We start from the raw sequence: 14,085 nt of genomic DNA, 5'->3' as shown, positions 1-14,085 counted from the left end.
TCGTAAAGTCGACAGTTGTATTCCACAGTGTAAAAACTTATAAAACTATTGAACGAAGGCGGAGCGTCGAGCAAAAGTTAGTAAACAACACGAATTAATAGAAATTTGCAAAAACACACATTAGAATGACTAATTTATTTTTTCTATTTACAAAGATAGTTCTTGGGACGTGAATCGGAGTTGTCGCCTAATGGAAAAATATTAGGTCTACACAAGCCAAGCATACCGCCTAGTGCAGCGGCAGCCGTTAACTGCTCTAATAGTTGTACTCGTAATCTATATATATATATATATAAAGATAAGATATATATATATATATATATATAAATGAATCCCTATTTCCCTTGGTCACGCCATCACGCGTGAACGGCTGGACCGATTTCACTATTTTTTTGTTGTATTAATTATAGTCAGGAGAAGGTTCTTATGAAAGAAAAAATCAAGGAAATTAAACGGAAACATTAAAAATAAAAAAACCAGGACAATATTAATTTTACACAACTGTCAGCGATTGATAGAATGCGCGCTGCAATGTCATAGTAGTCTGTTGGGTTAGCTAGTAATAAATAAATTCCTGTACCAACAAATTTTTCTACAATAGTATAGTTACCTTAAGTTCAGGCGGTAAAGGCAAGTTCCGTTGCCACTCGGGGTCGAGCGGGAGCTGATGCAGCCATGGGTTGGGCGGCGTGGCGAACACCACCCGCGGACCTAGCCCATCTGCCAATCTGTAACAAGTTAGTGGAAAGTTAAATATCTTGTACGAATATTCTCTTATTTAGTAACCGTTTTTACTTGTGGTAGGAGTCTCACATGTGAGAGTCGGCCTGGGTAGGTTCCACTGCACTGTCTATTTCTGCCGCAAGCAGCAATGTGTAGTCACTGTTGTATTTTTGTTTTTAAAAATACATTGTAGGACATAATGAGAGTTAATCTCACGTCTCAGGATGGCGAGCGCAGTGGAACACCAAAAATATCTTGTATTTCAAGGTGTTGGATGGTATTTCTACTGTTTATGGCGATCGTATCGCTCACCATCAGGCGAACGGTAAGCTCGTCTCGTCATTCACAGGAATAAAAAGAACCTTATTCCTGTACATATATTATCCCACATATATTTTCACAAATAAACATTGTTGAAATGGACAATGAATAATATCAGCCCTGTTTTATCAGCACTGTCCACTGCTACACGGGACTCCTCTTCTACTAAAAGGCTTAGGCCTTAATTTACCAAACGGGCCTAGTGCGGGTTGATAGACTTCACATAACTTTGATATGTTTATAAAGCATTCTTAGGTATGTAGGTTTCCTCCCGATGTTTTCCCTCAACGTTAAAGCAAACGAAATAATTAATTAATAGTACGCAATTAACTTCGATAAGTCAGTGGTGCATGCTGTGGGTTTTTAACCTACTCATTTCAATGGCTATTTCCTTGTGCTTATCGGCGCAGAATTTTTGACGTATGTAGTAAATACAATTATATCTTAGTTTTTCAAAAGCCTTCCTAGCGTTAACTCTCTATGAATTCCAGGTACCTAATAAACAAAAAATATTGAATTATTGTCCGACCTTGTGATTGACTGCCCTTGCGGCGTAGTTGTATTGCGAGCGCGGTACCTAGTACCTACGTTGCTCTGAAGGGTTTAAGTCCTGGATCGGGCAAAGTAATATTGGGTTTTTCTACTACGTGTCAGCCTGAAGTTAGAATTTGCGCCCGATATAGCAATAAGCCGCCGACTATCACATCATTGGACGAAACATAACGAAAACCGGGTTCTCGGGTTGCACCTCAGCCTACCCTCTCGTAGATAAAAGCGTGATGTGTATATGTGTCGGACAGACATTTTAAACATCCGAACAATGGAAGTAAACATGGTTCAAATAATTTTATTTTTAGGTTAATCATAACCTATAGCGTCCTTGGATAAACATATTTTAATCGGACTGGTTTGGAGGTTTAGTACACTGCCTAGTTACACTTGATTGCCATGTTAAGGTCTCAATCCCTGAATAAAGTAACATTAGGATTTTCTACTCTATATTGAAGCTCGAAATTTGGATTTATACCCAATGAGATATAGCAATATATTTGTCCCTTATGTTAATTCTAATACAGCTAAATGCATGTGTGGTAATACATCTGCCAACCCCCCGAAAAAAGGAAAAAGGCATATATGGCTAATGAATGAGTCTTTAAGTTCATGATGAATTAGTAATTTAGATTCAATATGCATATCTGCATAAACACGTCAGGCCGCGCGGTGCGCCTGCGCTCCTGTGCGAAACAAAGTGACTCATGTTTACATCTGCATATTTATTGCTGGCTGTTTCCCGTTAGTTTATAAAAATAAACAAGTGAACTCCTGATTATTCAAAGGTACCCAGTATCGGCTAAACTAACGCCATATTGGAACTACTCGTAGTTGTGCGACTTGATACTTGTAGATAACTTCGATTAATCCGATTTTTAATAAAAGGCAGCCTATATTCTTGTGCAATCCTTGTCCTCCTGCGTAAAATATGTGAACATCCATTCAGTACTGTTGGAAATGGGCGCTTAAATATAAAGACAGAAAATAATTCTAAGAACCACTGATTAGTGTTTACTCTTCCTGAGTCACCCCGCTTCATTTTTTTTAATCTTTCTTTTTAATGTGTATACACACGGGATTCTGATTTTTATTACATATACAATAGAGATTACAATCTCGGACGATTTACAGAATGTTTTGATTCTAAATCGTCAATATCTGTCTCGGAAGCGTGGTTGTATTGCGGTATAACTGCCATAGTGAAGTCTCGGGTTAGACCACCCGGTAAAGTGATATTGGGTTTTTGCTCAAATTGGGCCGGAGTCTTGAATTCATCGCGAATATGGCTATAGGCTCACCCCCCTTCATATATCATGGGAGGGAAGACACATGGTGTAAATTAGATGCCTTGTTGCATGGAGTAAATTAAAAGCCTCTCTTTTTTTATATTTCATTGAGGCTCGGCAAAGAGGTGCAGCGCCTGATCTTAAGCAAAGTCAAGCCCATAGAACCTCTGCGTTATATTTATTTATCTTTTATTGGCTGATTAATTAAACTCATTATCATCTTTATGGTTCAGAGTTCAACAATTCTAATTAAAATGACGATGGATATATCTTACAAACAAAGGAAACATACATCACGCTCTTATCACCGAAGGGGTAGGCAGGGGTACTACCAGGTCTCTCACTTGTCGCCATGTGTGCAATATCGAAAAGGAATGTAATTGAACAATGATTAATACTTCAAAGACTCAAATAGAGTTCGGTTTCAATTGGCAATTTTATTTATTTGTCACTAAGCAAAAGACAACAGGCACTGTTTTCCTGCTTGAAGGCACAAATAATATAATTAATATGCACTGTGGGACTTCACGCCTTATTTCTTAGGAGTTAGGACAGAGAGTGCATTGTACTGCAATTTACTTTGACTTCTGAGTAAGTGTTTATATGTTCGCCCGCCCTGGTGTTTAGTTGTTTACAATTGGATGAGCGCGCAATAAAATAATGATGAACTTGGTCCAATAATTTGTTGATTATTTAGGATTTAAAATTGTTTTTTGGAATCGTATTTTTACTTGGGTTACGGAATGTCTTAATTGTCTTAATTTATTTTAGTCCGCACTTTAAGTAACTAACTAGTATAAGGGCGCAATGTTTAGGAATACAATCTAGTTTTTATGCTTGTATATTTTATAATTAGCTTTAATTTGATTGTAATCTGTTTTGCGTCTTAATTTTATTAAATAAATAAATAAATGTCTAAATTGGTGGCTACAGATCTGGCTTAATAATATATTAGTTGGGGAGACATGTTTACATATGTCGTAATAAAATGGCGGTTGTTATTTATAAACCATTGTTTAGTTTGCTCAGCATCTCGCTTGAGTAATTATATGGTTGGATGATTTATGCTATACAAAACAAACACTCATCACGCTTGTATCCCTGAAGGGGTAGGCAGAGATTCAAGCGAGGCATTCACTCTTTGTATCTATATTGGCGAACTTGTCGCCATTTCAAGCACAAAATCAGACTCCAGAATAATTTGAACAGAAAAATCAATATCCCCGTGCCCGGGACCTTCGAGTGGTATCATACTACGTTCATAATATAACTACTCCACCGAGCCAGTAATTCTCTGATATGAAATGACTTCCCTTTCCAGATATCTAGCCCCAGGACCAAGCGAACCGCAATTAAACTTGGCTATTTAAAACAGGACCTTCATGGGTGCCGCCAAGATTAGTTTTAGGGTGGTACATTTGCACCTACGCAAAAGACTACATAATATGATTAAGTGTTTTTTTCATATTCAAATCGAGAGGGTTTTTGTAAATGCTTTATCATAAAAAACCTATGGTCGACAGTTCCCAGTGTTGCAGATTTATTCAGTGACTTATGTTTTTTTGTTTTATTTTTTGGCAGGGGGGTGCACGTGCACCTACTTGCATCCCCCCTCCCGGCGTCCATAAGGACCTTAATACTCGATAAAGAGGAGTCTGGTCTCCCGCGGTGTTTGCAGTAATCAGAGCGTGGCTTGCGTGGCGCGGCGGCGCAGTGAAAGTACCGACAATTAGACTATTGCGTCACTTGTGGCCACTGTATCTGATATTTCAGGTAATGCTCGCGCTCGCTCTTTATTAATTTATTTCTATTAAAGGATATATGTATACAGCTTCCTTTTACATTGCGTTACTGAATGTAACAACATATATTTATAACTCTACTAACATTGTGTCGAACATCCCCCATGAATAACAAATATTTTCGAAAATGCCGGTTGTAGTTTTATGATTTTGTGTTCATTTTGTAGTGTAGTGTGATTGTGTGACTATGTGACTGATTATGTGACTGAAAGCATAATGTTGTCACTGACGAAACCTCTTCGCGCAATAGTAGAAATGCTTTTTATTATATTATGAAACATACAATTTTATTTTACTTGTGGTTTGAGGAAGAAACGCATATGACTTCATTATCGCAATATGAAAATGACCCACATACCCGGTGACATGCATGTATCGTGATGAATGCCTAATGCCCTACACTGGCAAAATCAAATACCATTTATTTTTCTACACACACATAAAAAGGACAAAAATAAAAGTAAAAAAAACACACACACACAATTAATTTTAATATTAAGCATACAACGGATATGTTACGTTATGTAATATCTCATATTTCAAAGTAACGTGTGCAGTTGCCACACAGTTTATTCAGTTCGTATGTTGCTGCTATCCATCGGACGAGCTGTTTGCTCGTCTCGGCGATTATTTGTATAGATTTTTTTTTTTATTACATATGACACAAATTCACTCGAAAACTAAGCTCCAGCACACACATACAATTCCAGAAACGTTGTTTTGAATTAAATTAATATTAAATCAGTAAATTTGAAGGGTTATTAATTTCAGCAGTTTTACAAAATAAAACGTCCATGATATTTCGAGATTTTTGTTTGCGTAAACCCAAATATATATTATCATCAAACCGTATTACAAATTGTTCGAAGGAATGCACCAAAGCTGACGTGAGTCACTCGCCTGTCGGAACAACTTGATTGTTTTACTATCATTTGAAAACTGGTTCTGAACTATACTGTATTTGAACTAATATTCTACCGTCCTAAGCTCAAAAGCGGTATCTCAAAAACAAAATTATGATTTTTATGTCGTCAGATAGCTTAAAGAAATACCCATCCAATGAACGTAGCCAAATGACGGTATTCTGTTTAGAACTTATAAAAAAAATCTTTAAAGTGTTTCTCTCTCTCAGTTTTATAAAAAAACTATAAAACTATATTTACAAAGCTTCGATTATCTCGAAATAAGGTTTCCCTGACATACCGCTTTTGCGCTTAGCACGGCAGCATTGTAATGAGTTAAAGTTGGTATTGGTTTTTCCTGTCTATTATAAGCCCGAAGTCTGGTAGGTATTGAGTTCGATTAATAAAAGCATGCCTCATGTACTAGAAGAAATACCATATACCAGGCATAGGCATAGTCTTAAATATATGTGGGACTAGTTACAAAATAAAACTTAACTTGTCAAGTTAATTGCATTTTAATATTTTTTCTCTCTGACGTCTTTAGTCTGTCGTTTCCAAAACTCATCTGTCATTCATGCTTCTCTTTTCATAACGTTCACACACTTTACATTCCATTCCAAGCATCACACCAACATTCCATTCCTAGATATATGTTTTTCCTGCCACGGCAAAGTGTCCCCACTGCACCTGATGATAAGTGGAGTGTCCATGTATTTACTGTCAGAGATGATTACCCCTCGACAATCGACACAATTATGCAGGCCTGTTGGAACCGGGAATACACAGGCCAATCCCGGAACGCGGGCGAACGTGGGCGACTATATAATGCGATTTAAAATGTTTCCTACCACCAGCAATTTGATGATGACCTCTAAAAATATCAGTCCTCTTGAATAAAAAGAAATATTTATTTATTATTAAGGCTTGTTATCATTATTATCTATTGTGTTACTGATCCTACAGCTGGTTACTGTAGACAGGCATTTCCGGCACGCTAGACATTCTCCATCTATAAATAAATCTACGTGACACATAACACAGTTGACGGAATTCGGGTGTTATATCTTTGCCTACCGTTGTCCAGTGAAAAAATAACAAGATGCTGCTATCAAAGATTGCTTTTTTGTTTTTTAATAAGTGATGCTTTTGGACAATGAAAACAAAATTGTCCGGATACCATGTGCTCGCTGCGTGCTACAAGGAAAAGTTTTGTTAGCTGCCTCGTCTCCGGGAAGCGGTGACATCATTGTTTTGACACCGTGAGGTTAACGTCGATTATAATACTGGGATTAACGAAATATTAATTATTTTTATGCAAAAACACGTTCTTTGGCAATAATTAGGGGCAGTACGGTCGCTTAGTCATAGCTCGCTTAGAGAGAATTTTTTTTCAATTAATCAAATAAGGGGGCTTAGTGCTTCACTAATAGGAGTTTTAAGGAAGGCGGACGAGGTCCCCTATTTGATACGTTGCTCGAATATATAGATATGGAGAGCAAGTGTTGTAACTACGGAACAAAGGAAAGAGTTTATGATTAACTTCTTACTGGCCAAGACTTAGAGACCATACTGGCTCGCTGAAAAATATCGTAGGGAAGCCTAAACTTATGAAGCCTGTCAACCCGAACTAAACCAGCGTAATGGACTAAGGCCAAAACCTTCTCAGTAGAAGAGGTCCTTGCCCAACAGTGGGACAGTCAAAGTTCCATGAAAAATTAAGTGTATTATGCACTAATCCATCGGAATTCTCCTCACAACTATGAGAGTTGCCATAGTAAAGGCTCCAAATGTATCCTGCCATCGCATTAGCTATAAGTTGTTATAAATAAATGTACCTGATAATATCATGTCTCGCGTGCTGGTCGCCGAGGTAGTGCCCCGTGTAGAGGCTGAGATGCGGCGCGTGCCAAAAGTCGTCGCGTGCGTGGGATGCCGGCCCGCGCGCGCTGCACGCGGCGCCAGCGCGCGCGCACCCACGGCGGCACCGTGGGCTCCATCACGCTTGAATTAACGAACATACAAAATACATAAAAATTACTTCATGTTTCCAGATTATCTTACTTCACATTTTATCTTACTAATATTGTAAATAAGAAAGATTTTGCAAATATGTATTTGGATGTTTGTTACAAGTAAATGCAGAATTAACTGCTTTTGCGTATAACGCATTAAGTTCTTTATCATGCGATATGTTACTTTAACATTCTTCTTTAATACCTAACACTCATAACAAGCTATCTGTCACTGGTATCTCAGGACACAATGCCTAGTTTTTATATATTTTTGAGTAGAATTAAGTCTGATTTTTTTCTGGAAATTATTAAGTAATAATTTTTTTTCCTTGTACTTTTGTATGACAAATTTTTATAAGTGATTAACGTGTTTGAGTTTCTTTGCCGTTTATCCTGCTTGCGCGTGGTAACGGATCAACGCGATTATTTGATAGGCGAGAAGATTTATAACACGACATATATATCAAAATAGCCGATGTCGTATAAAATTGGTTTTCCTTATACTCTTTGTAACATATAAAACATTTTGTAATAATATACCATATGTCCGATGATATTGACTGCTTTTAAGAATTCATTACATTTAATAATTTGGATTCGTTTTTATGTCAAAAACTTCACACTTTATTCCGAAAATAGATATCACTTCGGTGAATCCGCTAGCAAATAAACTATAATACCTAACAAGTGAACTATAATTTAACAATAACTTCTTCCTTATAGTTATGTAAACAACTAACTCGCGACTTAATTCTATAGTAAAATATCACATTCTACAAATATAAAACGCGAACGAGCAATGAATTCTAAATGAATTTGAATCATTGCTTACAAAATTTTTATCTTTTCCGAGAACAAAATGAGTCAAAATAAAATATATCCTATGATATTTTAATTTCAAACACATTGAAATGTAACATTTCGATTAAAGTGTAAATTAACAGACATTTTTTTTCATTTCCGGTCATTTTATTAATTAACAGTTAGTCAGTTTGTGTAATAAATTCTGATATTTTCTGTTGTGGCAACTTGGCTTTTACTTAAGCAACAAGGGTTTAGGTTTGATTAAAATACCTTCTACTTAAGCCGTTACTTTTACCGTTACAGTTCATGAAGGTACCGCTAGGACACTGCTAAAGTGTCTTTAGAGCTTCGTTTAAGAGTAATGGTAATTAAAATGTACATTAACCTACATATGTGTTTAAGACTGCCCCGGTGGCAGGTGTACTGCATGCGCGGTATGACAGCGCTGAGATCCTGGGTTCGAATCCCGGGTCGGGCAAAGAGATATTTGGGTTTTTTTGCTCAGTATCAGCCCGAAGTCTAGAATTTGTGCCTGATATGGCGAGAGGCTTGCCCCCTATCACATCATGGGACGAAACACACTTGGCGAAATGCGTGATGTTGTGTATGTGTGTGTGTGTGTGTATTTAAAATAAAAAAAAAGGATTTAATGATTTTAATTTAAATAATTTACAAGCTACTTTGAAAAATAGTTAGCCCTTTTACTACTAGATTTTCCGTTTGTCGTATTCTAGAGTCCTTTTGGGTAAGTACTACTTTCAAGTGGCAGAATACATAGTTGTTTTGGTTCGAAGGTTATTGTAGCGATCATAATGAATTGGGCTTGTGTCTTAAATTGTGGAAACATATAAGATATTATAATTATTAGTTAACTTATTAATAAATAGTGAAATATAGTAAGAAACGTTGTAAAATCAATAGAAAAAACGCAGTGGAAGACAATGCAGTCATCGCGCGCTGCGTCAATGAAAGTTTGTTAAGTATTTGTTCTGTTTATTGACGATCCTGTCGCTCATCGGACAAGTTGCTTGCTCGTCTCGTCACTCAGTTATATAAATACAGTTGTATGTTAGTGAAATAACATTTTAGTTCAACATTTCAGTACAAAAGCATACAAATAGATTTTCTTTTATGATGATAATATATAGCCTATAGCCTTCCTCGATAAATGAGTTATCCAACACTGAAATATTTTTCAATTCGGCCCAGTAGTTCCTGACATTAGCGCGATCAAACAAACTCTTCAGCTTTTTGTAATAGTAGATTAGATTTAAAAATTTTGCTTGTTATATGAGTATGTCACGTATGATGTCCTTGTAGTCAGTTACCCGTTACACTTGAACCATGGGTTAATTAGATTACTGCATGCCGACCTCAATACTGCAGCGGACTAGTTTCAAACGGGTTCACGCTACTGTTACTGCGAGGTTTGGCAAACATTTATTGTTGTGGTCTGATTATGTAAAGATCTATATCGCAAAGGAAAAAAGTTCGTAGGAACACTCTGGATACACGCCACTTTCGACAGGTCCGTCTGGCAATCTTTGGGAGAGGTCTATGTTCAGCAGTGGACTTTATGTGGCTAATGATGATGATATCGACGAAGCTGATAAAAATAATATCAAATCTCAAATAAAGGTTAGGTTTACATCCGATAATACGACTTACAGGAATTCGAGAGGCTGTGGCTAGGGTTGCCAATAATTCTTCGGTGAAATAAAGTATTTTCCAAAATAAGGTATAAAAAATATAGCACACTTCAAAAAAAATATAGTATTTTATGAAAAAGCAATAAATATAACAATTATATATGTATTTGTTACTGATTTATTTTTATAAAAGTTCACATACACGGTGTCCCATCACTCAAGTTAATAGAAATTAGTGTACATATACTTTTAAAGGATTTGTTTATTAGATTAAGGTGTTGAAAATATAGTATTTTACGTACTATACTTATATTCCTTTAACAGTATATAGTACGCAAACTCAAAATAAAGTACAATACTATATATTAAGTATAGTACGGTTGGCAACCCTAGCTGTGGACGCGATAAAAACGCGCAGCCGTCGCAACGCAACTTCGACACAGAAATCAATGTGAGCGCTACAGTTGCAAGATGGAATGCGTCGAGATAGCGTTGGATTTGCTGCTAATACTGATTGCTTTTGCGCACTTGTATCTATAAGGAAATGATCCTGTGGCATGATCTTAGTTATATAGCAGCTTGTCTACCAACGCGACTGCATGGTTGCATCAATATGCTAACCTTTCTTAGAATACAAAACTGCATTTTTGCATCTTAATAACGAGATGGGAAGGTACAAATAATAGCAACATGCTCTGAACTACAAAGTATATTTAGTATTGCATGTGATTAGGGCTGCCATCCGTCCGGAATTCCCCGGATTTGTCCTGTTTTGGGCGCCGGGGCCGCCGTACGGCAGAGGTTTTTAAAAGTGAGAGGGTGGACAATTTTTTCTCAGGGAAATCCATTTTTTTATAGATAAGCGATAAAGGGAAATAAATCTTAGTTAAAAATTCATTCATAATAAGCCGCATGTATAAATGAATACAAAATTATAACGATGTTTTTATTTTTCTGGTAAAAATTTTTGCTGAGGTGTCCGGGTAATAATCCATGTTTGACCCAAATGTCCGGGGTTTTGCCGTGTTTATCTAACGTCCACAACTGTGTGATGAACTGTGCCAGTGATCTTGAGACACAGATGTCGCATAAATTATAATGCCTAGTACCTTAGCCGCGATGTCCTTCGATGTCCGGAACACAACATTGCATATATAATATTGGCGACACCAGCTGTACAAATGTGAGAAATAGACACGTTGTAGCAGATGGCAAAATGTCTATTTATTTTATGTGTCCGCCCCGTAACCATGAAGGCTGCAGTCTTCGAAACGTCGGGAGAAAATGATAATATAAATAGCCGTGATAAAACCTTAAATAGTTTTATTTCAATCTCTAATCGCGTAAACATAAAAACTCACTATAGCTGGATAGTACTAACGACTATACATACCTATACATATGGGGAATAATATCTGATCGTATTTTAATAAAATGATTTTATACGCATATCCGATTTTCGGTGCATGAGAGGAAGGTGATAGTGCTTTCTCTCTCTCGCGAGCAATGGCGGCTACGGACGACGCTCGGGCGTGCCGCAACCTTGTAATTAAAATTAATTGGTCAAAATTAAAGATTTTGAATAGGATTCCTTCTTTTATTTGCCCCTCATCCCTACATACATAGTAAAATCCCGCCAAAATGATTTGTTTATTGATTACTTTATCTGGTTTAAACTGGTAGGATTCAGCTTGCAGCGGCAATATTGTAGTGGATTTTTTTTCCTTTTGTTTTTCCAGGTAAGGACACCAACAAAATGATTAAGCGAGTTAATAAACTTAATTTAAAAATAGTAATGTTAAGTTAGGCGTAATCAGCTTTCTTCTCAGCGAGGGAAATCTCAAATTTAGATCCGGGGAGAAGGCGAAGGACAGTTAAAGTGTAACTCTCTCATATAGGTTGTCCCAATAACTCAACACACAAATACTTATACAGAAATGTGTATTAATGGTGAATCCTAAATGGCGTAATTGCCCTCTCCTGTCCCTTCCCTGGGCACGCCAACGAACACTGTTGTTTTAAACCGTCTATAAGCTAAATAAATATATCGAACACTCCCGATGCTCTGCACGTTGGGAAATCCGTTTGCATATAATTGAGGTACGGATGGTGTTTAAGATTTCCCACTAATATAATTAGAATCAATCAAATACCGGGGCATGCCAATATTCATTATCCTTTATTTTGCGCGATGTAATGGTTATGGGGCAGGTTTATCGCCTTAAAAAGTTGGAACGAGTGTGAGTCGAGGGTTCCGTAGTATTTTTTTCTTTTTTATTAAGTATTGTTTTCTCCTATGTAAATGTCACATTCCGAAATCAGGCTGTGTAAATTCGGTGCCAAAGAAGCCGATATAATTATGTTGACTGGCGAGGGATGACTATCTTTATTCAGTTGACATTCTATCTGGACTTCACTCCGCTTTCCATCAGGTGCAGTGGAGGCACCGAATCCGTGTAAAAATATTTTAAAAGATATTTGGTTTATTTTCAAATCTGCACATATAAATCGATAAGGCTTTTAAAAATCTCGGCTGCAGGAAAAAGTTGCTTAATACTACAATGATTAAGGATCAAAAAGAGAGCCCTTTAAAGGTAGCCTTTACAGCGCAAGCTTAGTTCCGAGATTGCGGGCATCGCCCAGAGTATGTCGCAACAAACTACAATGTACTGGTTTATCCACTGAGCACGTGACAATCGGCTTTTACACTGCAAACGTGTCTGAACCGGTTTTGTAATATATTTAAATCACGTACTACTAGATTTTCTTAACGTCACTAATTCATTTTTCCGAAATGTAAAAAATATTTAATTCTGTAATCCACACCTTCTACTCGTGAGTACATTCATGTCTCACCATTTGATATAGTGAGAGAGCAAATTGTGAAAAAAGTCCTCGGGTGAGATATACTACGTACTGGGTGAATATCTAATTACTCATGTCTCTAGGTGCTCACCTAACTATGAAATTATATAAAATTGTATTTTCGTTTTATTTGTTTTTTTATTATTTTACCCTAACTCATAAGAAGTTTAATTTATTGTAAATTATATTTACCACCAAATCTGTGGCCAATAAATGATTTTCTTTCTGTATATAAAATGTCCGCATCCAATTTTCAAATAGTTCGCGTTATTTGTGCCTTCGCTATTTCAAAATCTTCCGTTCCTAGGCCACTTCCTATAAACCCTATTGCCAATCCAACACTGCTTAGATTGTCCAAATTAATTTCATACATACAAAAACATCGTAAGCATAACAATCAAGTTTGACCTGGATCATTTGAGTACGGAAACCAAAAATAAAACCATGTTAAATTTATAAAAAATGAAGATAAATACAATATTGTAAGTACGTATTATACAAATAATGTATTGGGGTGCATTGTCATCAGCCGAACAGGTTATTGAGGGCGAGTGAGTCCATTGCATTGCAAGAACTTGTTTCAAACTGCCGGTTTTATCCTGGTACAGTCAATTATTGGATTTAGATATTTGTGACACACATTAATTATATATATTGGACTTACATACAATTTTTATCTCGGAACAGCTATAGTCAGATTTCATTATCGAGCTCTCTTTGTATTCAGTATAAACAGTAGGTACTTGGCACTTTGTTACATGAGTAAAATCTACATTAGCCCCACGAGGTGAGAATGTCAGTGAAGCGAACTACAGTTATGTATGATATCTTACCTTTATAACGATAAACGGTATTCGGCAGCACACACATCGATACTTCATTAGTGTTATCGCACAAAGTCCTCAGTAGGCACCACACTACACGCCATTTTAGAATGTTTTTTTTTATTGCTTTTAATTACAAGACGAGCTTGCCGTTCGCCTAATGGTAAGCGATACGACCGCCCATAGACAGAAGAAACACTATCCAACACCGTGAATTACAAAGTATTGTTTGGTATTCTACTGCGCTCGCCATCCTGAGACGTGAGATGTTAAGTCACATTATGTCCGTTAGTTACACTGGCTACAACGTCCTTCAATCCAAAACACTACACTGACTACACA

At 36.8% G+C, this 14,085-nt stretch overlaps 1 protein-coding gene across 1 annotated transcript in view; it reads right to left on the bottom strand.

Moving 5' to 3' along the window:
• The window catches only part of LOC115446248 (venom carboxylesterase-6), a 32,911-nt gene that overhangs the window by 3,200 nt on the left and 15,626 nt on the right, over positions 1–14,085 (bottom strand). The window contains exons 9-11 of the mRNA XM_037443202.1: positions 7,425–7,590; positions 814–856; positions 611–728 (exon numbers count right to left, since the gene is read on the bottom strand). Coding sequence (XP_037299099.1) covers positions 611–728; positions 814–856; positions 7,425–7,590 — 327 coding nt within the window. The remainder of the gene's footprint in view (positions 1–610; positions 729–813; positions 857–7,424; positions 7,591–14,085) is intronic.

Source organism: Manduca sexta, chromosome 5 (genome assembly GCF_014839805.1).
Source record: "Manduca sexta isolate Smith_Timp_Sample1 chromosome 5, JHU_Msex_v1.0, whole genome shotgun sequence".
NCBI classification, from domain to species: domain Eukaryota; kingdom Metazoa; phylum Arthropoda; class Insecta; order Lepidoptera; family Sphingidae; genus Manduca; species Manduca sexta.
The sequence above is the reverse complement of the archived record's forward strand: the minus strand, read 5'-3'. Positions and strand labels throughout refer to the sequence as shown.